The 24,471-nt window shown below is 36.9% G+C and overlaps 1 protein-coding gene and 1 long non-coding RNA gene across 4 annotated transcripts; both read left to right on the top strand.

The window, feature by feature from the left end:
• LOC138335616 (uncharacterized) lies at positions 1 to 6,809 on the top strand. Of its 3 annotated transcripts, XR_011210312.1 has the most exons (6): positions 2 to 32; positions 383 to 430; positions 1,202 to 1,252; positions 1,935 to 2,010; positions 2,903 to 2,996; positions 3,697 to 6,809. It is a non-coding gene; the product is annotated as an uncharacterized lncRNA (long non-coding RNA). The 3 variants fall into 3 exon arrangements; XR_011210311.1 differs by having other exon boundaries at positions 1 to 32; positions 383 to 1,252; XR_011210310.1 differs by lacking the exon at positions 2 to 32 and having other exon boundaries at positions 50 to 1,252.
• Positions 6,810 to 13,234: 6,425 nt separating this feature from the next.
• On the top strand, positions 13,235 to 14,295 carry LOC138334659 (protein PBMUCL2-like). Its single transcript, XM_069283297.1, has 2 exons — positions 13,235 to 13,252; positions 13,525 to 14,295. Exons 1-2 carry the CDS (start codon positions 13,235 to 13,237, stop codon positions 14,293 to 14,295), a joined length of 789 nt encoding a protein of 262 aa, XP_069139398.1.
• Positions 14,296 to 24,471: the final 10,176 nt, after the last annotated feature.

The following is a 24,471-nucleotide window of genomic DNA, read 5'->3' as shown; positions in this document are numbered from 1 at the left end:
CCAGAGAGTATAGTTATACCGATGGTGGAAAAGTAAGACTTAAATATAAATATTATGTATTAACATATTACCGGTAGAGTTGTTTGCCCTTGTAGCTTGGTATTGAGTTTTGTGGGCGTGTGTTTCTAAACATCCAATTGTTTAGAGAGAAAAAAGCAAATTTCACTCACGAATCAAGAATTTCACAATAAATACCTACCCCCAAAGGGCAGATAACTCTGTAATATGCAAAGCTGAACTATGAAATCTTTCAAAAAGGTAACAATGTTACTTAGCATGAAAACATATGTTTTTACCCTTGAGATTAAAATAATGCTCTACCCGTATATGAAACATATAAAGTTTTGTTCATGTTAAGAACAGAATTCCTTCCTTGTTTTAGGTATGAATCCCTGCTCAGATTCTGGACGTTTCTGTTGTCCCAGAAAAGGTTTGTGACAGAAAAGGGAACTTTAGATTTACTTTAAACGGACAATTCAATCAGGCTAATTCTGTCACATACCGGTAACCACAAAGCGAAATATGACATAAATGTATTGGTCTATATTCCTTATGAAACATGTAACAAGAAATATTGACAAATTCCTTGACATGGTTAAGTATTTTGATTGATAACGTTGAATATGATAACGTAACAATTCCAAATTGTTGATCAATACAATTAAGCAAGTATAACATGTATGCTGTACCCATACCCGAGCCAAAGTTATGTATGTTAAACAGGTGCAATACATAACCACTATGAGGTGATGGTGAAATTGTATTTAGACAAAATCAAGTTTTTTTGTAACATTAAAACCAAGATGGTGCCTTGACATTATAACCTTTTGCAGATCACTTTGCAGATCACTGTTGATTATCATTGATCAAGGTTAAAGGGTCAAAGTTCAATAAATAGTGACTTCTGAAAACTTTATAAGATATATAAATATGAATAAAAAATATATCATACATTATGAAGGAGAATAAACATTTATTTGTTAAATATTCATACATATTGTATTAAATATAAAGTATCTGTAGAACATGTAGTACCACTCATTGACAATTCATTATATGTACAATCAAGGTAAAATTTTACCAAGAATAAAATAAGGTAGGTAATACAAAAATAATTGCATGACAACTTAAAAATTGTGAACTTTTAAATAGATAATTAAACTGAAATTAAATTTGTTAAATCATTTGTTTTTGTTGGAAGGAAAGGCTGCTATAAGAAAACGTAACCTTTACAGGAAAAAACAGGTTCAAGGTAAAATATTCATCTGTTTTATCTTTTTGGATCTCTCTCTAATTAAAATCAATGTTTTATTTTATAAACCCAGAAAGTGAATGCGTGAACTGATTTCTATCTTGATGCGTTTTGGCCAGGGAAATTTGTTGAGACTGTTGCTGACAATATGTAATAAATGGCTAAAACATTTTGTTATATCAGTTTCAAATACAAAAAAACTTTCACGAAATTACCAAAATTGCAAAAATGGCGAAAGTAAATCGCATGCGAAAAAACGACGGTTTAGTATTCGAGTCCACTGATTGATGATATATTTTCTTAACTAGAAATGTCACAAGTCTTTTTCTAGGTAATTATCATAATATTATATCATATATCATTGTTTCAGTTGAATATTTACTATAAAATATACAACCTTCTTGGGAAGAGAAATCTTACCAGAAATTACTAAGTGTACCCTGGTACTGTAAACGTGTTTTGTGGCTACTAAATATTCGTGATTTCCATTTCAAAAACAAGTTCATGAAAATTAACTTTAGAGTGGTGAATTTTAATCAATATAGATCATGTAGATATCAATATTCGTTGAGATTAACTTTTGCTAATTTTCTCGGATCACAAAATTGCGAAAGTAAATCGCACACGAAAGAGGTTTATAGTATGGCCTAAACATTATTCTTATTGTCCCTTCCATGGTAAGGTGATTCCGTGAGATGGAAATCCAACAGAACCAGAGGACATCGCCAGACTGGTCAATAAAGAATCGGATACTACAAGTTTGTAATTCTATTTGTAGCCCATTAGTCTCTGCCTTAGTGGGAGAGACATATTATAATGTGGGCCATGTCCTCTCCTCCTGATTCCTTATGAATCATATGATAGAGGGGATATTTATGAAAATCTGTCTTTTATTCTTCTTTGATCATCTATATCATTACATCAAATTATCAAGAAATTAAGTAAATTCCAAATAATCGATGACACATAATTGCTCCATTATTATTTTCATTTTTAAATATTTTAGTTAACCTGATCCAAAGTATCTGCATCTGATGGTATGTAGTATAGTGTTTCACTGTAGATCTGATTATATTTTTCTTTCACTATACCTCATTTTGGTCGAATCAAACATATTCTCTGGTTGAATTAATTTGACGATGACTGACCTCTCAAAAATTAAAGTAATGGAAATAAAGGATGAGTTAATTTAATGTTTACAAGTTACAAAGAAGTATATGAAACTTAAAGATGCTCCACCTCTGAAAAAAGGTAATTTTTCACTATCAAAAACAGGAGAAGACGATTTAGTATTTTTCTACTGTTACAAAAGTTACTTACTTTACACCGTTACCACCATTGAAAAGTTTGAGCTTCTAATTTTTCTTCAAGCTAAAAATATGAAAAATAATTAATTGCGTCCTGAAAAAAATCCGTGCTACTATATCTAATATGGAATGAAGTGATGATTGCGCATGCACCAAAGGCGAAATAAATTATTTTATGTTATTTTTGTGTTAATTAGGCATATATATACACGTTTAAACACCAATTATTGTTCAAATGGTGAATATCATTTATGCTCTGTCGGCGGTGGAGCATCTTTAAGCTTATTTTATAATTGTATAAAGGTTTAATGAGTAGTAATTATTACCAAATTCTTAATTATAGATGAGATTCCTGACTTGCAAAAACCCGGAACTCCAGGCAGAAAGAGAGGCCGCCCTTGGTAATGACCTTGACTATGGAAGGTCAAAGAGCAAAGGTAAAAGGAAATGCAAGGGTAAAGGTAAAGGGAAGCAACCCAAAATCCAAACCTAACCTAACCAACATCAAGGAGTCTACAAATAAGGCGTGTAACAGACTTGAGGCAAAAGTATTCAAATTTTACGTATCATCCTATCAAGGATAATAGTTCTCAAACTTGTAGCTGGTAAATTTCAAAAGAATTTCTCTTTACACACTTTAAAAATGATTTTCATATGAACTGAACAGACTAGATATAAAATTCTGTTTCATCTAAACCACATATTTAAATGAGTATCATAATTAAAGACAATGAAGACATTATATTTTTCCAACGATTTAACTCATTCAACCATGAAGAAATTTTAAAAATTAAACCATTTCTTTTAAACATTAGACCATGATCGATCCATTATGGATTTCAGGGATGAATGATTTTAATGAACTTTTTACTCTGAACAACATATTGATACCTGGTAACTACATATTCAGTTCATTGTGAAAACACGTACAGTGTATCGTATTTCCCGGAATATCAGCCGCGATTTTTCCCTCTGAATTCGGGGAGTGCGGCTTATACACCAATGCGGCTTCTCTGTGGACGAAAACCAAAATCTGACGATGTTTTTGCATTATTACGTCGTGATGGACATGTGAAAATCGTAAGTTTTATTAGCCAGTTATGTACAAACAATGTATGTCTATGTCTGTAATTTTAGGTTGGCACTTAAGGGAGTTGCTGCGGCTCAAAATGAAATTGCATACAAGAAAGATTGAGACAAGTTTGGGAACCAGTTCAACAATGTCCTCAAAACTCTAGACTGTGAGTAGTATTACAAACGTCATGAGCAGCCTATCAGCAAGCAATGTTGTTACGTTGGGATTTTCAGAAAGCGGTAAACCTTTGTGAATTAAAGAATATTGCAACTGTTTGTACCTCCAGAATGTGTTCACATTTAAATGAGGTGAACAAAAAACCTAAAAACTATTGAAAAGACGATAAAGAAAACAAGGAAGTTTCCACCGTCAAAGTGATCATGCTTAGTTTTACTCGTTGCCTTAATAACCATCACTTATAAAGACCACCTCTATATATTGGGCACCTATGTATAATGACCACTTTTGTATAATGGTAACCTCTGTATAATGACCACCTCTCTATAATTTCCACCTCTGTATAATGACCACATATGTATATTGACCACATTTGTATCACGGTCATATCTGTATAATGACCACCTCTGTATAATAATGACCACCTCTGTATAATGGCCACCTTTATATAATGACCACCCCTGTATAATGACCACCTCTGTATAACGATCACCTCTGTATTATGACAACCTCTGTATACTGGCCACCTCTATATTGATCAATTTTGTATAATGACCACCTCTGTATAATAGCCACCTGCTTCTAAGACCACTTTCCTTTGGTCCTTGATGTTCAATATCAACACAATTTGACCTGTGTATAAAGTTATTCTCACAGATTGCAATGACTAATGGTCTGTTATAGATTATACCTCATATGTTGTCATAATATGGCATCATTGATTATTGATTTATGTTATTTAAAATATACATGTACATAGTGTGTTTATTTAATAAAAAGTGTATATTTAATTTACCCTTTACTTTTCTTCAAATAATACACATTAAATGTTACATGAGGCTTTTAAATAAATAAGGTAATTTTTTTCTGAACAGTCTAACAATGGATTATTGTAATTTAAAAATTTGATATGAAGTTTCTCGTTTTTTCGTATCCTATGTGTCCATGATGTTGGATATCAAAATCCCTTTAGGATGTCGTGTTAGTATGTGTATGACACACAGTAAACAAATATGATAGCTGTCAGTGTTGGTTATTTTCATTTTCCATAAAGGGCATTATTTCTGATGAATTATTTACTTTATCTCAATGTATTATTATATAAATAGAGAAATACATTGCTGTGGCCTGTTTTACTAAGCTTCATACGTTAGGATAAAAAATTTCATCAAAATGTATTTGTTTTACTAAAGCGTTCACACATTAAGTCTTCGTCGTAAACTTAACTTACAAACATTTGGAAAATACGATTTTGGAACTCTATAACACAGGGAACTGAGAATTAGTTCCAGTTTATATCATTATGGACCTACCAGAGTGCCCATAGACCATTTATAGGCATTTAAGGGGGCTTGATAAAAAATCTTAGTTTATTAAGACAAAATTTCATGTATTTTAACTTAATTAAGGTGACAATAACGTACGAAGCTTAGTAAAACAGGCCACAGATGGTGTATATTAGATATGTGCCACGATGAAAATTGATTTTGATGTTGAACATCTAAATATATGTTGCATTGTAATTTGATATTTTGATTAGTTGATTATATTACTTTTGACTCATTACACGTTTCTAAATATATAAATTATTGTTCAAACAGAAATTAAGATTTGCTATTTATTATTTAAGAATCTTTGTATTAAAATAAAAGGTTACACATGTTATCATGACTCGGACTTGTCATGTTTGTACTTGTCAGTGACATTTATTTGGAACTCACCATTCACCATGAACATCATTCATCTTTATCATTCATGGAACTACGTGGAGATCAAGATAAGGATTTAAATCAGATTGACTTAGAAACACATTACCGTACTTGACTCCATAAGCTGCCGGGCATTAAAACATTGAAACGTTTTTTTATCTTTTTGGTTCGAAATCTTATTTCGGAAAAATTTCATAGTGCACGTAAGCATCATACATATTATTAATACAAATAATAAGACCTTGCATAGATGGATGGATATGTTAAATCATAGATTAATGACTTATCACATTTAACAGTGACATACAGTATCACAAAGAAAGAACATTGCTTTCTTTTGTCAGTGCCAATATCAAAGATGTGGAATGAAAATGCACACAATTAAATCTAGGTCGAATTAGCCTAGTGGATAAGGTGCTGGAGTCTTGACTAGAAGGTTGTGAGTTCTAATCTTGCTAAGGAAGGATTTTTTTCTTTTTAATTTTCACATGTTTCTATGAATAAAACAGTCACAGCACAGTCGGGATGGACACACCCCACCCTTCCACATACCCTGCAAAATCTTTCATTTCACTTATAATTGGGAGAAAACTTCTTCTCTGTGGTCATGTCTGATTTGCATATTTGACACACATATATGGGAAATAATTCCATAACATGAATGGGAGATAACTCTTCCTACTTCCCACAATAGACAATAAATCACTTCTACCACAGTTTCCTGCACAAATCGTCCAACTTTATAACTTTGAAAACATAAAAGGATAATCATTCAGACCACATTAGGGCTAACCTTTCACAAAATCATTGCACAAAGTAAGCTATTTATCATTTTGAAAAAAAAAACCAAAAAAAACAACAACAAACAAACAAAAAAACAAATAGAGAACCTACTACAGTTTATATCATCAGTCTGTATTCAATTGGAGGTAAGTTAAATTCAGTCCTCGAAAAGGGGACGGGGTTGCTTATAGGAACAGGAGCCCGTATTTCGTAGAATATGGTATGCAATTAATTGTTTAAAATACACATACATTACATGTAATGTGCGTTGTGAGTCATGATAATTCCAGGCTGGTATGTGATGTTTGATTTGATGTGTATTTAGTTTTACCTCAGGAAGTACATGTAACAGACTGGCACTTTTAAAGTCTGAAATCTGCTGAACATTTAATTTAAGATCTCATAGGAGTTGACTTCATTTACAGTTTCATGGATTTTCTTAAATATTATTGTTTATGAAAACTGCTCAAAATGTGGAACATTTTTCCAACTTTTGGAATTTAGCATTAGAGATTATTATGTACTTTTTGAATGACGAATAAAATTTGATGACAACACCGGATATGTTATGTCAATATAAAGAGTAAGGAAGAATATTGATGCAGATATTCATAATGCAAGGATTCAAATAAATGAAAAAAAGATAACTGTTCTAAATATTGTTTATTTTAATTCATATTCATTTATTTCTTGAACATTTATCTTTTTATATATTTAAAAGAATATAATACAACATGAACAATAATACATATATTAATTAGTACTTTAACATGTTATTGATAATACTTTGGAACTTGTAACACTGTCAAATAGTATTGCTGATTAGTTTTTCAAACTTCTGATAAAATATCATCATCTTTTCATTTCTTGCGAGGAGTTGCTTCCTTTTTAGCCGGGACTTCCTCCTCGCCTTCCTCTGGCTCGGTTAGAGGGGGAGGTGAGATGTGGGGGAATTGATACTCCGTCTGAGCGGCCAGTCGTCCGGACATCTCCAACATGCCTTCTATATGTAGGAGTCTGTTAAGTTGTGCTGTCCTCTAACCGCGTACCAACCTTCATAAAGCGGGCCTTTACAACTACCGCCTTTGTGAAGGAAAAACTGATTATTACAGCAACACAGTTAAAATGAACACAATTTTTTTGGTTACATTAGCAAATTGATGCATAATTATACTAAGTATCGGTGAAATATTTTCGTATACAATAGAAATTAAATAATGGAGACTACCATTATTTTGTATTTACATATTTCGAAAAGTTATCTGCCCTTGCGGTAGGTAGTACTTGTTTGTTTACTGGTGTGTCATCAATTTGTCAAGGTTGCATACTATTCTCAAAGAATATGCCATACTTTTCATTGATATCTACCCATAATAATCTGTATTATGTAAACTTTTACTTTCATCAAGGGTTAATGAACTCATGTAAAAGTGATAATTCTAACGAAAGTGGATAATAAAAGTATACTTTTGAATAAATTGAAGGTTTGCATTTAAGCTGTCCCAATATTCCTTTTAAGCACAGAAAATAAAATAACCCTACTTTTTTCCCGAAGTTCATTCACCCCTGAAGACACATTTAGACTCTTCTAAATCAAAGGCTATACTAGCCCATTAGGATATTTAAGGGATGAATAAATTAATTATGGCAGCTTCAGACATTTTTAAACAGTCCTGTCTGTATAAAAAACCTATATACTGTGTAGTTGCTAATATTTGTGTGGGTTTAAAGATAATTACACAGATAATTCACAAAAATAAATCACTGCGAATAAAATTGTAACAAGAGATCCCAGAGGGATCTTGGCGCCCACCAAAGAATGATCTATATCTGACAAAGGAAAGATGGCATCTTTTCTCTACTTTTTTTAAACTTTTTCAAACATTACTACATATAAAAATTTGAGACAGATCGCTAATTCAGTACCTTTTGAGAAATAGCGGGTAACAAACATCAACTTTTCAAAAATCGAAGATGACTCCTTGGCGGCCATCTTGTTGTATCAATCGGTCCCAAATCACAATATGCACAACTAGTGGCCCTAGGGGAACCTACATGTGAAATTTTGGAAAGATCACATTCAATACTTCTTTCTGAGACAATAGCGATAAACAAACTTTTGAATATAAAAATCCAAGATGGCTGCCTGGCAGCAATTTTGTTGACCAATCGGTCCCAAATCACAATATGCACAACTAGGGTCCCAGGGGAACCTACATATGAATTTTGAGACAGATCCCTTTAGTACTTTCTGAGAAATAGCGAAAACAAACTTTGAATAACAAAATCCAAGATGGCTGCCTGGCGGCCATCTTGTTAACCGATCGGTCCCAAGATGCAATATACACAACTAGGGTCCCTAGGGGAACCTACATATAAAATTTCAGACAGATCCCTTCAGTACAATCTGAGAAATAGCCATAACAAACTTTAAACTATCAAAATCCAAGATGGCGGCCTGGCGGCCATCTTGTTCACCGTTTGGTCCAAAAATGCAATATGCACAACAAAGGCCCTAGGGGAACCTACATATTAAATTTGAGAAAGATCCCTTCAGCACTTAATGAAGAAATGGGGATATCAAACCTTAACTATCAAAATCCAAGATGGCCGCCATCTTGTTTTTCCTTTCAGCCTCAAAATCTGTATGGCACAAACAGGGACCAAGGGTAACCTCCATGTGAAGTTTGAACAAAATTCCTTCAGTAGTTCTCAAGAAATATCGATAACAAACTTCAACTGCCAAAATCAAAGATGGCTGCCTGGCGGCCATCTTGTTTTTCCGAACAGCCTCAAAATCTGTATGGCACAACTAGGGACCAAGGGTAACCTCCATGTGAAGTTTGAACAAAATCCCTACTGTAGTTCTCAAGAAATATCGATAACAAACTTCAACTGCCAAAATCAAAGATGGCTGTCTGGCGGCCATCTTGTTTTTCCGATCAGCCTCAAAATCTGTATTGGCACAACTAAGGACCAAGGGTAACCTCCATGTTAAGTTTGAACAAAATCCCTACTGTAGTTCTCAAAAAATATCGATAACAAACTTCAACTGCCAAAATTAAAGATGGCTGCCTGGCGGCCATCTTGTTTATCAGATCAGCCTCAAAATCTGTATGGCACAACTAGGGACCAAGGGTAACCTCCATTTGAAGTTTGAACAAAATCCCTACTGTAGTTCTCAAGAAATATCGATAACAAACTTCAACTGCCAAAATCAAAGATGGCTGTCTGGCGGCCATCTTGTTTTTTCCGATCAGCCTCAAAATCTGTATGGCACAACTAGGGACCAAGGGTAACCTCCATGTGAAGTTTGAACAAAATCCCTTCAGTAGTTCTCCAGAAATATCGATAACAAACTTCAACTGCCAAAATTAAAGATGGCTGCCTGGCGGCCATCTTGTTTTTTTCCGATCAGCCTCAAAATCTGTATGGCACAAATATGGACCAAGGGGACCCTCCATGTGAAGTTTGAACAAAATCCTTGCGGCAGTTTTTAAGAAATAGTGATAACAAGCATTGTTTACGGACGGACGACGGACGGCGGACGACGGACCACGGACCACGGACGCAGGGCGATTTGAATAGCCCACCATCTGATGATGGTGGGCTAAAAAGTAAATTGCGAAATTTTACACCTGTGAAATTTGACGACTATACAGTCGCTAGCGGATCAGTGTTAGATTGACTTACAAAAACAGCCAGGAAGGTGTCAGCAGTTTCTCCATAATAAGTGAACACAATGACTTGGTTATCTAAATCTGGTAATTAAAACAAAAGTATTTCTCAGAAATGAAACATGATTTGTTACATTTAAAATGGATTATACTAACAATATTTAATTAGATATGTTCTCCATCTGGAGGACAACTGTTTGAAAAACTAAAATATCATCCAATATTTTGGGCCGATTTATTTTGCTGATTTTGTTTGTTTGTTTGATTAATTAACGTCCTATTAACAGCTATGGTCACGTATAAGGTACTGTGTCTGAATGTGTACCTTGGAGTTGTTTGGCCACTTGGACGGTATCACTGATTGTGTTGAGGTGGTCAAGACAGAGTGCGATACAACTGGTCACAAAGTCTATGGTCAGTTCCTCGTCCTTTTTATAACACTGGTCTTCCATAGGCTTGACTGCCACCAATAAAGAACTGGTCACTGATTCGATCAATTAACCACATTCAGTGTTATTTCTCCTTCAACATACAAAGACAGGAGATTTCAAAGATCAAAGGGAATATAAAATGGTTCTGAACCAGTTTGCAAACCCAACTCATAGAAAGTGTTGTTTGTGTATAATAATCTCAACTACAAAAACTTTTTTCACAAAAAGAAATGCTTCACTGGAAATCGGAAGGGTAATATTGCATTATATTGTGTTTCTACATTTTGATGAAGAGTTATTTTCCATATTCACATCATTGTTATAAAAGTACATTCGGCATTATAAGTTATTTCATTTTGATTTTATTGGAATTTACACAGATCGTTTCAAATTTGAAGTTATAAGATTTATGAAAGAGCAAATAAATATGATAAGCAATGTAACATCTAACATTTCATTTTCTGAAAAAAACACCAAATACTAGGGTATAAACAATATTTTACATCATTTAAAAAACTTTTGTTACTTTCAACATCCGAGTATACTCAGACTCAATCAGAACAATTATGATGCCTCACCACTTAAAAGACCTGCCTACCTGTTTTCTGAGTTATGTCTCACTACTTTATATTTACATTTTCATTGCAGTCCCTCTATGTAACCTTACCAAGCGTAGTTGGCAGTCACATAGACAATGAACTTCAAGCGCTTATTATGACGTCATTATCATTGTGACGTCACAATTTTCGTGTCAGCAATCACGGAAGACGGCTGTTCAATCTATGACAATAACGAATGCTTATTTCATTATAAATTCGAAATCCCTTGGAATTTTATCATAAAATTGTAACTAAATGTAAATATAAGCTTTGAACGTCTTTCAGTTGGCATTCATAGCCAATATGAATGTCAACTGAACAGATGCAAATCCAGCATGAAGCGCTACCTACCTGTTTTCTGAGTTATGCTTCACCACTTCAAAGTCTGCCTACCTAGTTATGCCTTGCCACTTTAAAGACTGCCTACCTGGTTTCTTAGTTATATTTCACCACTTTAAAGACTGCCTACCTGGTTTCTTAGTTATGCCTTACCACTTTAAAGTCTGCCTACCTAGTTATGCCTTGCCACTTTAAAGACTGCCTACCTGGTTTCTTAGTTATATTTCACCACTTTAAAGACTGCCTACCTGGTTTCTTAGTTATATTTCACCACTTTAAAGACTGCCTACCTGGTTTCTTAGTTATATTTCACCACTTTAAAGACTGCCTACCTGGTTTCTTAGTTATGCCTTACCACTTTAAAGTCTAGCCTACCTAGTTATGCCTTGCCACTTTAAAGACTGCCTACCTGGTTTCTTAGTTATATTTCACCACTTTAAAGACTGCCTACCTGGTTTCTTAGTTATGCCTTACCACTTTAAAGTCTACCTACCTAGTTATGCCTTACCACTTTAAAGTCTACCTACCTGTTTTCTGAGTTATGCATCAACTTCTTTAAGACCTGCCTATCTTTTTTCTGTTTTCCGAGTTATGCCTCTCCACTTCAAAGTCTGTCTACGCCGTTAAGCCTCACCACTTTAAAGTCTGCCTACCTGTTTTCTGAGTTATTCCTAAACACTTTGAAGTCTGTCTACCTGTTTTCTGAGTTTCATGTATGCCTTACCACTTTAAAGACCGCCTACCTGGATTCTTAGTTATGCCTTACCACTTTAAAGTCTGTATACCTGTTTTCTGAGTTATACCACACCATTTTAAAGTCTACCTACCTGTTTTCTGAGTTATGCCTCAACTTTTTTAATACCTGCCTACCTGTTTCTGCGTTTCATGTATGCCTCACCACTTTAAAGTCTGCCTATCTGTTTCTGAGTTATGCCTAAACACTTTGAAGTCTGTCTACCTGTTTTCTGATTTATGCCTCACCACTTTAAAGATCTGCCTACATGTTTTCTGACTTATGCATCACCACTTAAAAGTCTGTCTACCTGTTTTTTGAGTTATGCCTCACCATTTTAAAGTCTACCTACCTGTTTTCTGGGTTATGCATCATCACTTAAAAGTCTGTGTACCTGCTTTCTGAGTTATCCCTCACCAATTTAAACACCTGCCTACCTGTTTTTCTGACTTATGCCTCACCACTTCAAAAGTCTGTCTACCTGGTTTTTTTTTTAATTATGCCTCACCATTTTAAAGTCTACCTACCTGTTTTCTGAGTTATGCCTCACCACTTCAAAGTCTGTCTACCTGTTTCTGAGTTTCATGTATTCCTCGCCACTTTAAAGACTGCCTACCTGGTTTCTTAGATATGCCTCACCACTTTAAAGACTTGTCTATCTATCTGTTTTCTTAGTTTTACCTAAATATTTAAAGTCTACCTACCTGTGTCTGACTTATGCCTCACCACTTCAAAGTTTGCCTACCTGTTTTTGAGTTATGCCTCACCATTTTAAACTCTACCTGTCTATCTACCTGTTTTCTGAGTTATGCCTCACAACTTCAAAAGTCTACCTACCTTTTTTCTGAGTTATGCCTCAACTTCTTTAAGACCTGCCTACCTGTTTTCTGAGTAAAGTCACCACTTCAAAGTCTGTCTACCTGTTTTTGAGTTATGCATCACCACTTATAAGTCAGTCTACCTGTTTTTCTGAGTTATGCCTCACAACTTTAAAAGTCTACCTACCTTTTTTCTGAGTTATGCCTCAACTTCTTTTAAGACCTGCCTACCTGTTTCTGCGTTTCAGGTATGCTTCACCACTTTAAAGTCTGTCTACCTGTTTTTTGAGTTATGCCTCACCATTTTAAAGTCTACCTACTTGTTTTCTGAGTTATGCCTCACCACTTCAAAGTCTGTCTAAAGTCAAAACTGTTTTCTGAGTTATGCCTCAACTTCTTTAAGACCTGCCTACCTGTTTCTGAGTTTCATGTATGCCTCACTACTTTAAAGTCTGTCTACCTGTTTTTTGAATTATGCCTCACCACTTTAAAGTCTGTCTACCTGGTTTCTGAGTTATACCTCACCACTTTAAAGACTTGCCTATTAGTTTTCTGAGTTATGCCTAAACACTTTAAAAAACAAGCCTACCTGTTTTGTGAGTAGATCAATAACATCCATTACAGAATGATAACGGCCGAGGAACTCCACCCACAAATTTCTACAAACGGCCGAGGAACTCCACCAAAAAATTCTACAATGGCCGAGGAACTCCACCCAAAATTCTACAATGGCCGAGGAACTCCACCCAAAATAACGGCCGAGGAACTCCACCCAAAATTTCTACAACGGCCGAGGAACTCCACCCAAAATTTCTACAACGGCCGAGGAACTCCACCCAAAATTTCTGCAACGGCCGAGGAACTCCACCCAAAATTTCTATAACGGCCGAGGAACTCCACCCACAAAATTCTATAACGGCCGAGGAACTCCACCCACAAAATTCTATAACGGCCGAGGAACTCCACCCACAAAATTCTATAACGGCCGAGGAACTCCACCCACAAAATTCTATAACGGCCGAGGAACTCCACCCACAAAATTCTATAACGGCCGAGGAACTCCACCCACAAAATTCTATAACGGCCGAGGAACTCCACCCACAAAATTCTATAACGGCCGAGGAACTCCACCCACAAAATTCTATAACGGCCGAGGAACTCCACCCACAAAATTCTATAACGGCCGAGGAACTCCACCCACAAAATTCTATAACGGCCGAGGAACTCCACCCACAAAATTCTATAACGGCCGAGGAACTCCACCCAAAATTCTACAACGTCATCAGCAATCTCCGCCGGGCTCATATTTACCTTTCTCCTGAAATCAACAAATGTCAATTGTTATGTTTAGTGTACTGCCATATCATGAGAGCTACTGGTCAGCCGAATTATTAATTATTATCGGACGTTAATCAGGCTAACCACAAGACTCAACATCAGTTTCTTCTCTTGCTAAACTTCTAACATTGTTGGAGAACTTTTATTGATAAATGCATTCTTTCTTAAAGCTTATATGATGAAATTCCTTTAGAAACAACAGTTCTACATATTGCACACACTATTCTAACTTGTTCATACCCTCAAAATTGTTATCTTGTGAAATGTATACAGTATCTTTTATTTTTCTCTCTTTTATAAAGATGCAATTTATCCGAACTGATTAAAACACAAATCATTATTCTCATTCATTTTATGGAGGGATTCTGACAACATCCCCATATGGGTTCACTTTCAAATTGATACTAATAAATTTTGATAAATGACTGTTTATGATTTTGATAGTTCTTGCAAACTATTTTGCCATGTCAAGATATGTGATTGGTCAATTTAAAAGGTCATCAGACATGACCTTATATGGGATGTCGTCAAATCTTCTATGTGAGGAAGATATTGATTACACTCAGACTGCAAGTTATATGTGAATCTCGATGAATGTTTGTATCAGTTATGTTATAACAGAGAAATATAATTTAACAAAGGATGAAAATTTATTTACTTATGTCCTATATGTAGCTATCCGGGTCTTGAACTCAGGATCTACGGCACACCCAATCGCCTAGCCAAACATAACCGCGCCTTCTACCATACCACCGCACCACATCTACGTTCCCAAAAAGGACCTTTCTATGATGAAGCGATAGTCGGTTCCATATGCTGACAGCGATAGTCGGTTCCATATGCTGACATGATCACTGTGGAAATTGTCAAATTAAACCTTTTGATCAACAACACATCGTGCATATGATAATTGTGTTTAGTAATTATGACATATCAAAGAAAAGAAATTAACAAAAACTGACAATTTATTGACTCGTGCCCTATCCGGGCCTCAAACTCGCGACCTACGACACCCATTCGTCTAAACACAATGTATCATAATTCCTCATTTGGGTAACTTAGTGATTGCTCAAACAGGTAACTGGTATTATTATACCTTTAATTCTTTTTCGCTATATAAAAAGTAGTCAATAGAAATGCTATTAAAATTTTCACTGTTATAAAAAGCTATTCCCCGGTAAATTACAAAACCGGCCAATACTATTTCTGTAATAGAGGCCGTGAGAACCTAGAGATATTCAGAAAAATGATTTCAACATCAATACTGATGCTCACAGGGAGACGATACGTCACTGTCACCAGTCGGCAAACAAATAAACCATCGAGGCGACGATTTAAGAGACAATGACAAGGAGGGACGCATGTATGATCAAACCAGGTACTGTAACGTTGATTTTATTGATAGTTTTAATATTTCAAATTTGAAAAAGCGTATTTAAAGGTGTAGCTTATACAAACAATACCAAATTTGTTTACAACTTTAAGTCCGGGTTCATTTTTTCATATAAGCACTTGGACTTTTGTCAGTTGTGATGAGTCAATGTATATAATGCATTTACAATTTCCTTCCGCTTATTAGTGTTTCAGGGAATCCTAAATTAGTCCTAGTGCGGCTACTATTGAGAAAATACCTAAAAGGCAATTTTAAATACCTATCATGAGTTCCCACATGGCCTTAAAACGGTCATCTGAATACCTTTGGACAATAGGAAAATCTAATTTCATATGGTTTCAGTTGTTCAGGTGACCAGGTCAGAGATATTTTTCAACTTTTCTGTCAAACGAAAATTTTATTTCTAACACAGAGAGCCAATAGCGACGCCTTATCATAGTAAGAGATAATTAATCTAGAATAATAAGTGTCATGGTAGCCATCTGCGAATTGGTGTATCAACCCAGAGATGTAACAACACTTTGTCGGGACCATGTCAGGATCATTTCATGCAAAGTTTCAGCCAAAACAGCACCGGTAGAACTTAAGAAGAAGTTCAAAATGTGTTTTCAAGATGGCGGCTGTGGCGGCCATCTTGAATTTCGGATCGACCCGAAAAGTTAAACAACACATTTGTCGGGACCATGTCAGGATCATTTCATGCCAGTTTCAGCCTAATCGCACCTGTAGAACTTGAGAAGAAGTTCAAAATGTGTTTTTCTAGATGGCGGCTGTGGCGGCCATCTTGGATTTCGGATCGACCCGAAAAATAACAACACTTTGTCGGGACCATGTCAGTATCATTTCATGCAAGTTTCAGCCAAATCGCACTGGTAGAACTTGAGAAGAAGTTCAAAATGTGTTTTCAAGATGGCGGCTGTGGCGGCCATCTTGGATTTCGGATCGACCCGAAAAGTAACAACACTTTGTCGGGACCATGTCAGGATCATTTCATGCCAGTTTCAGCCTAATTGCACCTGTAGAACTTGAGAAGAAGTTCAAAATGTGTTTTCAAGATGGCGGCTTTGGTGGCCATCTTGGATTTCGGATCGACCCGAAAAATAACAACACTTTGTCGGGACCATGTCAGGATCATTTCATTCAAGTTTCAGCCTAATCGCACCGGTAGAACTTGAGAAGAAGTTCAAAATGTGTTTTCAAGATGGCGGCTTTGGCGGCCATCTTGGATTTCAAATCGACCTGAAAAATAACAACACTTTGTCGGGACCATGTCAGGATCATTTCATGCAAGTTTCAGCCTAATCGCACTTGTAGAACTTGAGAAGAAGTTCAAAATGTGTTTTTCAAGATGGCGGCTTTGGCGGCCATCTTGGATTTCGGATCGACCCGAAAAATAACAACACTTTGTCGGGACCATGTCAGGATCATTTCATGCAAGTTTCAGCCTAATCGCACTGGTAGAACTTGAGAAGAAGTTCAAAATGTGTTTTCAAGATGGCGGCGTGGCGGCCATCTTGGATTTCGGATCGACCCGAAAATTAACAACACTTTGTCGGGACCATGTCAGGATCATTTCATGCAAGTTTCAGCCAAATCGCACTTGTAGAACTTGAGAAGAAGTTTCAAAATGTGTTTTCAAGATGGCGGCTGTGGCGGCCATCTTGGATTTCGGATCGACCCGAAAAACAAGAGGCCCAAAGGGCCTTAACGGTCATCTGACTACCTTGGCAATAGTAAAATTAATTTCATATGGTGTCACTTTGTCAGGACCATGTCAGGATCATTTTCCATTTCCTTCAACAAATTTTATTTCAAACAAGAGGCCCAAGGGCCTTAACATGTAGGAAAATTAATTAGATATAGTGTCATAGTAGCCTTCTTCAATTTGGGATCAACCAGAGATGTAACAATACTTTGTCGATCCATGTCAGGATCATCTCAGGCAAGTTTCAGCCAAATCACATAGGCAGAACTTGAGAAGAAGTTCAAAATGTGTTTTCAAGATGGCGGCTGTGGCGGCCATCTTGGATTTCGGATCGACCCGAAAAATAACAACACTTTGTCGGGACCATGTCAGGATCATTTCATGCAAGTTTCAGCCAAATCGAACCAGTAAAACTTGAGAAGAAGTTCAAAAATGTGTTTTCAATATGGCAGATGTGCCGGTCATCTTGGATTTCGGATTGACCCGAAAAATAAAAACACTTTGTCGGGACCATGTCAGGATCATTTTATGCAAGTTTCAGCCAAATCGCACGAGTTGAACTTGAGAATAATTTCAAAATGTGTTTTCAAGATGGCGGCTGTGGCGGCCATCTTGGATTTCGGATCGACCCGAAAAAATAACAACACTTTGTCGGGACCATGTCAGGATCATTTCATGCAAGTTTCAGCCAAATCGCACCAGTAGAACTTGAGAAAGTTCAAAATGTGTTTTCAAGATGGCGCCTGTGGCGGCCATCTTGGATTTCGGATCGACCCGAATAATAACAACACTTTGTCGGGACCATGTCAGGATCATTTCATGCAAGTTTCAGCCAAATCGCACCGGTAGAACTTGAGAAGAAGTTTAAAATGTGTTTTCAAGATGGCGGCTGTGGCGGCCATCTTGGATTTCGGATCGACCCGAAAAATAACAACACTTTGTCGGGACCATGTCAGGATCATTTCATGTAAGTTTCAGCCAAATCACACCGGTAGAACTTGAGAAGAAGTTCAAAATGTGTTTTCAAGATTGCGCCTGTGGCGGCCATCTTGGATTTCGGATCGACCCGAAAAATAACAACACTTTGTCGGGACCATGTCAGGATCATTTCATGCAAGTTTCAGCCAAATCGCACCGGTAGAACTTGAGAAGAAGTTTAAAATGTGTTTTCAAGATGGCGGCTGTGGCGGCCATCTTGGATTTCGGATCGACCCGAAAAATAACAACACTTTGTCGGGACCATGTCAGGATCATTTCATGCAAGTTTCAGCCAAAATCGCACCGGTAGAACTTGAGAAGAAGTTCAAAATGTGTTTTCAAGATGGCGCCCTGTGGCGGCCATCTTGGATTTCGGATCGACCCGAAAAATAACAACACTTTTGTCGGGACCATGTCAGGATCATTTCATGCAAGTTTCAGCCAAATCGCACCGGTAGAACTTGAGAAGAAGTTCAAAATGTGTTTTCAAGATGGCGGCTGTGGCGGCCATCTTGGATTTCGGATCGACCCGAAAAATAACAACACTTTGCTCGGGACCATCTCAGGATCATTTCAGGTAAGTTTCAGCTCAATCCCACTGGTCAAACTTGAGAAGAAAGTTCAAAATGTGAAACAAGTTAACAGTGCACGCGGGACGGCGCACGGCGGACGGCGGACGGCGCACGACGACTGGTACGAAAACATGAATGACTCACTAGGTCATCACGCCTGTCCCTTTCGGGTCAGATTGCAACCGCTAATAACAACACTTTTGTCGGGACCGTCAGCTGTCAAAGATTCATCTTCATGCAAGTTTCAAGCCTTATCGCACCCCGGTTGAACTTGAGATGAAGTTCAAAATCGTCTGTTTTTCATGATGGCGGCTTTGCGTTTGGCAGGCCATCTTGGATTTCGGATCGACCCGAAAAATAACAACACTTTGTCAGGACCATGTCAGGATCATTTCATGCAGTTTCAGCCAAATCGCACTTGTAGAACTTGAGAAGAAGTTCAAAATGTGTTTTTCAATGATGGCGGCTGTGGCAGCCATCTTGGATTTCGGATCGACCCGGAAAAGTAACAACACTTTGTCGGGACCATGTCAGGATCATTTCATGTCAGTTTCAGCCTAATTGCACCTGTAGAACTTGAGAAGAAGTTCAAAATGTATTTTCAAGATGGGCGGCTGTGGCGGCCATCTTGGATTTCGGATTGACCCGAAAAATAACAACAAACACTTTGTCGGGACCATGTCAAGATCATTTCATGCAAGTTTCAGCCTTATCGCACCGGTAGAACTTGAGAATGAAGTTCAAAACAAGATGAAGATGGCCGACTGGCGGCCATCTTGGATTTTGATAGTTAAAGTTTGTTACCGCTCTTGGATTTCGATTTCTCAGAAAGTTTTGAAGGGATCTTTCTCAAATTTCATATGTTGGTTCTCCTTGGGCCCTAGTTGTGCATATTGCATTTTGGGACCAATCGGTCAACAAGATGGCCGACTGGCGGCCATCTTGGATTTTGATAGTTAAAGTTTGTTACCGCTATTTCCCAGAAAGTACTTAAGGGATCTTTCTCAAATTTCATATGTAGGTTTCCCTAGGGCCCTAGTTGTGCATATTGCATTTTGGGACCAATCGGTCAACAATGATGGCCGACCGGCGGCCATCTTGGATTTTGATAGTTAAAGTTTGTTACCGCTATTTCCCAGAAAGTACTGAAGGGATCTTTCTCAAATTTCATATATAGGTTCCCCTAGGGCCCTAGTTGTGCATATTGCATTTTGGGACCAATCAGTCAACAAGATGGCCGACCGACTGACGGCCATCTTGGATTTTGATAGTTAAAGTTTGTTACCGCTATTTCTCAGAAAGTACTGAAGGGATCTCTCTCAAATTTCATATTCATGTTCCCCTTGAACCCTAGTTGTGCATATTGCATTTTGGGAGTGATCGGTCAACAAGATAGCCGACCGGCGGCCATCTTGGATTTTGATAGTTAAAGTTTGTTAACACTATTTCCCAGAAAGTACTGAAGGAATCTTTCTCAAATTTCATATGTAGGTTCCCCTACGACCCTAGTTGTGCATATTGCATTTTGGGACAGATCGGTCAGCAAGATGATCGACAGGTTGCCATCTTGAATTTTGATAATTGAAGTTTGTTACTGCTACATATCTCAGAAAGTACTGAAAGGATCTTTCTCAAGGTTCATATATAGTATGTAGTAAAAGTTTGAAAAGCAGGGAAAAGATCCCTCTTTCTGTTGTCAGACATAGATCATTCTTTGGTGGGCGCCAAGATCCCTCTGGGATCTCTTGTTTCAAATATTATCGTTGTGATTCCAGGTCCAGACCATCCATGATGTTCTAACAATCAACCTTGGACTTCCAACAGCAGCAAACCCATTCCTTCATTTTCTCCTTCACACACTTCATCAGTCTCTTCGACTTTTTTCGGCTCCTTCTGCATCATTTTCATGCTCCTCTTTTGCTTCTTTCTTGTACTCTTCTATTGATATCCCACCACATAAGAGACAAGCCCCTGATCAATCTATTCCTCGACGACCTCAAAGAAAACTCCTTCACCTTGTGATGAATTGCAAAAGGTAAGTTAAAGGATACTCAGCATGCACTGTATTTAGAAGAACAGATACAGACATATTATGAACTTTTGACATTGTTAAATTGAAATTTATAACTAGATATGAATATACAGATTTTCATTGTCTATGGAATATCTTCTAAATCAAAGTGTGGTATGAACAAGATTTAACATAGTTTTTTTCTTCCTTGAATATTTCAGGAAAAGCTGCTAGATGCATATGACATCTGCGTGGACAGCAATGTCAGCAGCAAGGAAGTCAACCCGTCCAGGCTTCACTCTGTAATTAAGTCGTATACATTAGAACCTGTCTAATCTGACATTACAGGAATTAACAAGTTTCACTGTATTTATAAACGTTTTCTTCACTTCTCGACTGCAAATCATGCATCTTGTTGCAAATACCTTTATTAAGGAATCGATTTTTTCTCTCTATTTTTTACCAAAAAGATGGATCTCATAACATTGAAAATTCAAATTAACCCCTTATGTGAACAACAAGAAAACTCTGAAACTCGAAAGTGGTTGAAGTGATTAAAGATTGGGCATCATACATACTTTCAAATGGAAAGTCAGCAAATATATGAAATTCAATGCTGCTGATGAATCAGATTACATTGAAACAGTTAGCAAATGATAGCATATACAGAGAAAGAATGCTGAATGTAGACACACCAGCGAAATTGATAGACGATAATATACATTGTATAACAAATGCCTATTCATAGACATATTTTTGTACCATAAAGATTCACACATAATTGATTCCCATTAATAAATGTGCTAATTAGGCCTAATTTGATTGGCCATAGGTCACTGACCGCGGTAAGCCCTATAGTAGATTTATACGTCTTCTGATTGGTCAAGCCCCTGATGTAGCCCTTGTAAGACAAAGGGAGTCCCCACTATAGAACCCCATCCATACAGCATCAGATGCCATTTTTGAAAATTGGGAATAATTCTAAAAATGTCAGCATTTACATACTTTTTTAGAAGGTAGAAGAAATTTAAAACATCGTTTTCCTGTCGTACTTTCGTCCATCGGTCAGATTTCATTCATATCTTACAGCTGTATTTGGTTTTATTGGACATTTATGGAATTGCTGTGCCTTCTACACAGTGTTTGTGTCAGGATGTGCTGATTTGGTGATCCTATGGCCTTTGGAAGTCATCTGTCTACGTTTTCCCTACATCCACATGACAGCTTGTAGAAACCCACATGTATTTGTTTTGAAACAAAGGTCAAGGTAAGCGAAACTCTACGTCATATATATAGACCAAGATGGCGCAGTCGTACGAGCGACGTCTTCTGTTGTTGGGTCAAAGTTTTATCCGCAGATTAGGCCAGTATGTTTCAGACGAAGCCCCTAGAGCTAATTTGGTCGACAGTCAGATTGTGTGTCGTTTTTAGGATATCCTGGTGGTACTATCGACCGCCTTTTAAGTCATTTGAGGTCCGATATTTTCTCTCGTCGCCCATGCGCAGTTTGTTTACAATATCTGTGGGAATGACCTCACTTCCCCCACTATGACACCGTCGATCCTTTTATCTAACAATGACGGTATGCATTCGATTCGGGACGTTTCGGTCAGTGTTTACAACGATCGGGTTGCAGAGATGGCTAACAATGACGGTATGCATTCGATTCGGGGCTGCATTTTGATTAGCTTGTCACAAGTGGCCTAATTGTCACACGAATTATCTCCCATGTATCTATAGTCTAGTCCCTTTAAGAGCTCGAGTTACCTCCAGTGTCCCATTGATCAACTTTGTGTTGCACTAGCAAGTTAAACATTTTGATTTTGATTATTGACAATGGGAACCAATCCCATAAGATTACATGATCACATATTTTTGCGTCCAGCTTAGGGGTTACATAGCTGATGTGTTATGGATATCACTCTGCTTCTGTGCAATTTGCTAATTATTTACAAAAAAAAAAAAAACCTGGAAGCAGTTTGGTATTTATTTCTTTTGACAAATACTGTGTCTTGTATGCATGTCTCTATGTAAACACCATATTACTGGTTGGCATTTGAATTGCCTGGCTTGAATTAGTTTAATATTTGAATCAGTGATGGCTTTTCTTGCTCAGTAATTATAAGACTGCTTTTCTGTGTGATATATAACTAGCACAGTAATTTTCTGAATGATGAGTTTATGCATTTTGTAAACATGAATGTTCATAATTAATCTGCAGTCTATTTCATTTCATGATTAATGCCAGTTTGTTGCAGATTATTATATATATGCTCTAATAACTTTATGATTTTTGATAATACACAAAAGCTTTTATACAATTAATATTTATATATTAAGGCTAATGGTTATATAACTCCTTCAGTGATCAACTTACGCATATGTAGTTCACCTCGTTTATATTGATGTTATACATATCATATTAGTATTGATAGTTGTAATTATTTATTTTGTTTAAAAAAACCCAACTTTTACTAATAACTTGTATTTTCTATAATTTGCACATGTCTGCCTTTTGACCTTTTTTCTTCTTAAGATGTCCGTCAAAAGAGATCCAGAGCTACAGTGAAAGGCCCAGTATCTACAACTTCATCCACTGCAGTTCCAGACAATGACATTTCATCAAACGCCATTGAACTCATGCCGACTCAACTTCAGAATCTTGAAGAGAAGAGGGAAGATAGGCTATATTCACACCTGCTTCGAGGGAATCTGTCGACGTTATTTCCCAGTCATTATACCAATATCTTCAACAGTGACGAATGACGTTCCTACTACATCCACGTCGGTAACCATCGATTCTATAGCTAATACAGCTCCGCCTTGTTCAGCCTCCCTTGCAACCTTTTGTTTGTTTGAGTTTTTCGGCCCATCGACATCTAAGGTCATTTAGGGCCAAACTACAAGGCAGGCATTAGTATTAAGATATAAACAAGGACTGTATCTAAAAGATCAGGATAAGAAAAAGGCAAGTAAAAACTAAAACAAAATTGTAAATGTTGATTTAATAAAAAGAGTTACATAGGATAAAATAGTATTGGCGAAAACACATGCACAATGTTGACGAAACGATGAGAAAACGTTCAAATTTTGTTAAAAATGTCGATCTCTTTGAGATAATTGAAAATACGATTATGTCTCACGGCATGGAACAAAGTGTACATGTAGGAGACATCATAGTACTTATCTCGTATGTGTTTAAAATCAATACAATTAAGCATGCTTCACTATCAGAGGAGAATCACATGCATGGCATGTAGGAGGATCCTCCCCTCTCAATAGATAGGAATGTGTAAAATGTGTGTCCAATTCGGAGCCGAGAGAGAACAACTTCCTCTCTGCGGTCTCTCCGACTGAACAGATTAGGATTAAGTGTAGGTTGTACTTTAAACAGTTTATTTGATTCGGTAGACCACCTTTGATGCCAATATGGTGATTAATGGCTGACTGGATGTAAGGTTTGATGTCGGTGTAATGTAGTTTCTAATCTGTTTGTGCGAGGCGAAGATGTTTTTGTTTGTTTGTTTGTTTGATTAATTAACGTCCTATTAACAGCTATGGTCATGTAAGGACG

Source organism: Argopecten irradians, chromosome 11, assembly GCF_041381155.1.
Source record: "Argopecten irradians isolate NY chromosome 11, Ai_NY, whole genome shotgun sequence".
Lineage (NCBI taxonomy): Eukaryota > Metazoa > Mollusca > Bivalvia > Pectinida > Pectinidae > Argopecten > Argopecten irradians.
Note: the sequence above shows the minus strand (reverse complement) of the source record. Positions and strands in the feature narration are given on the sequence as shown.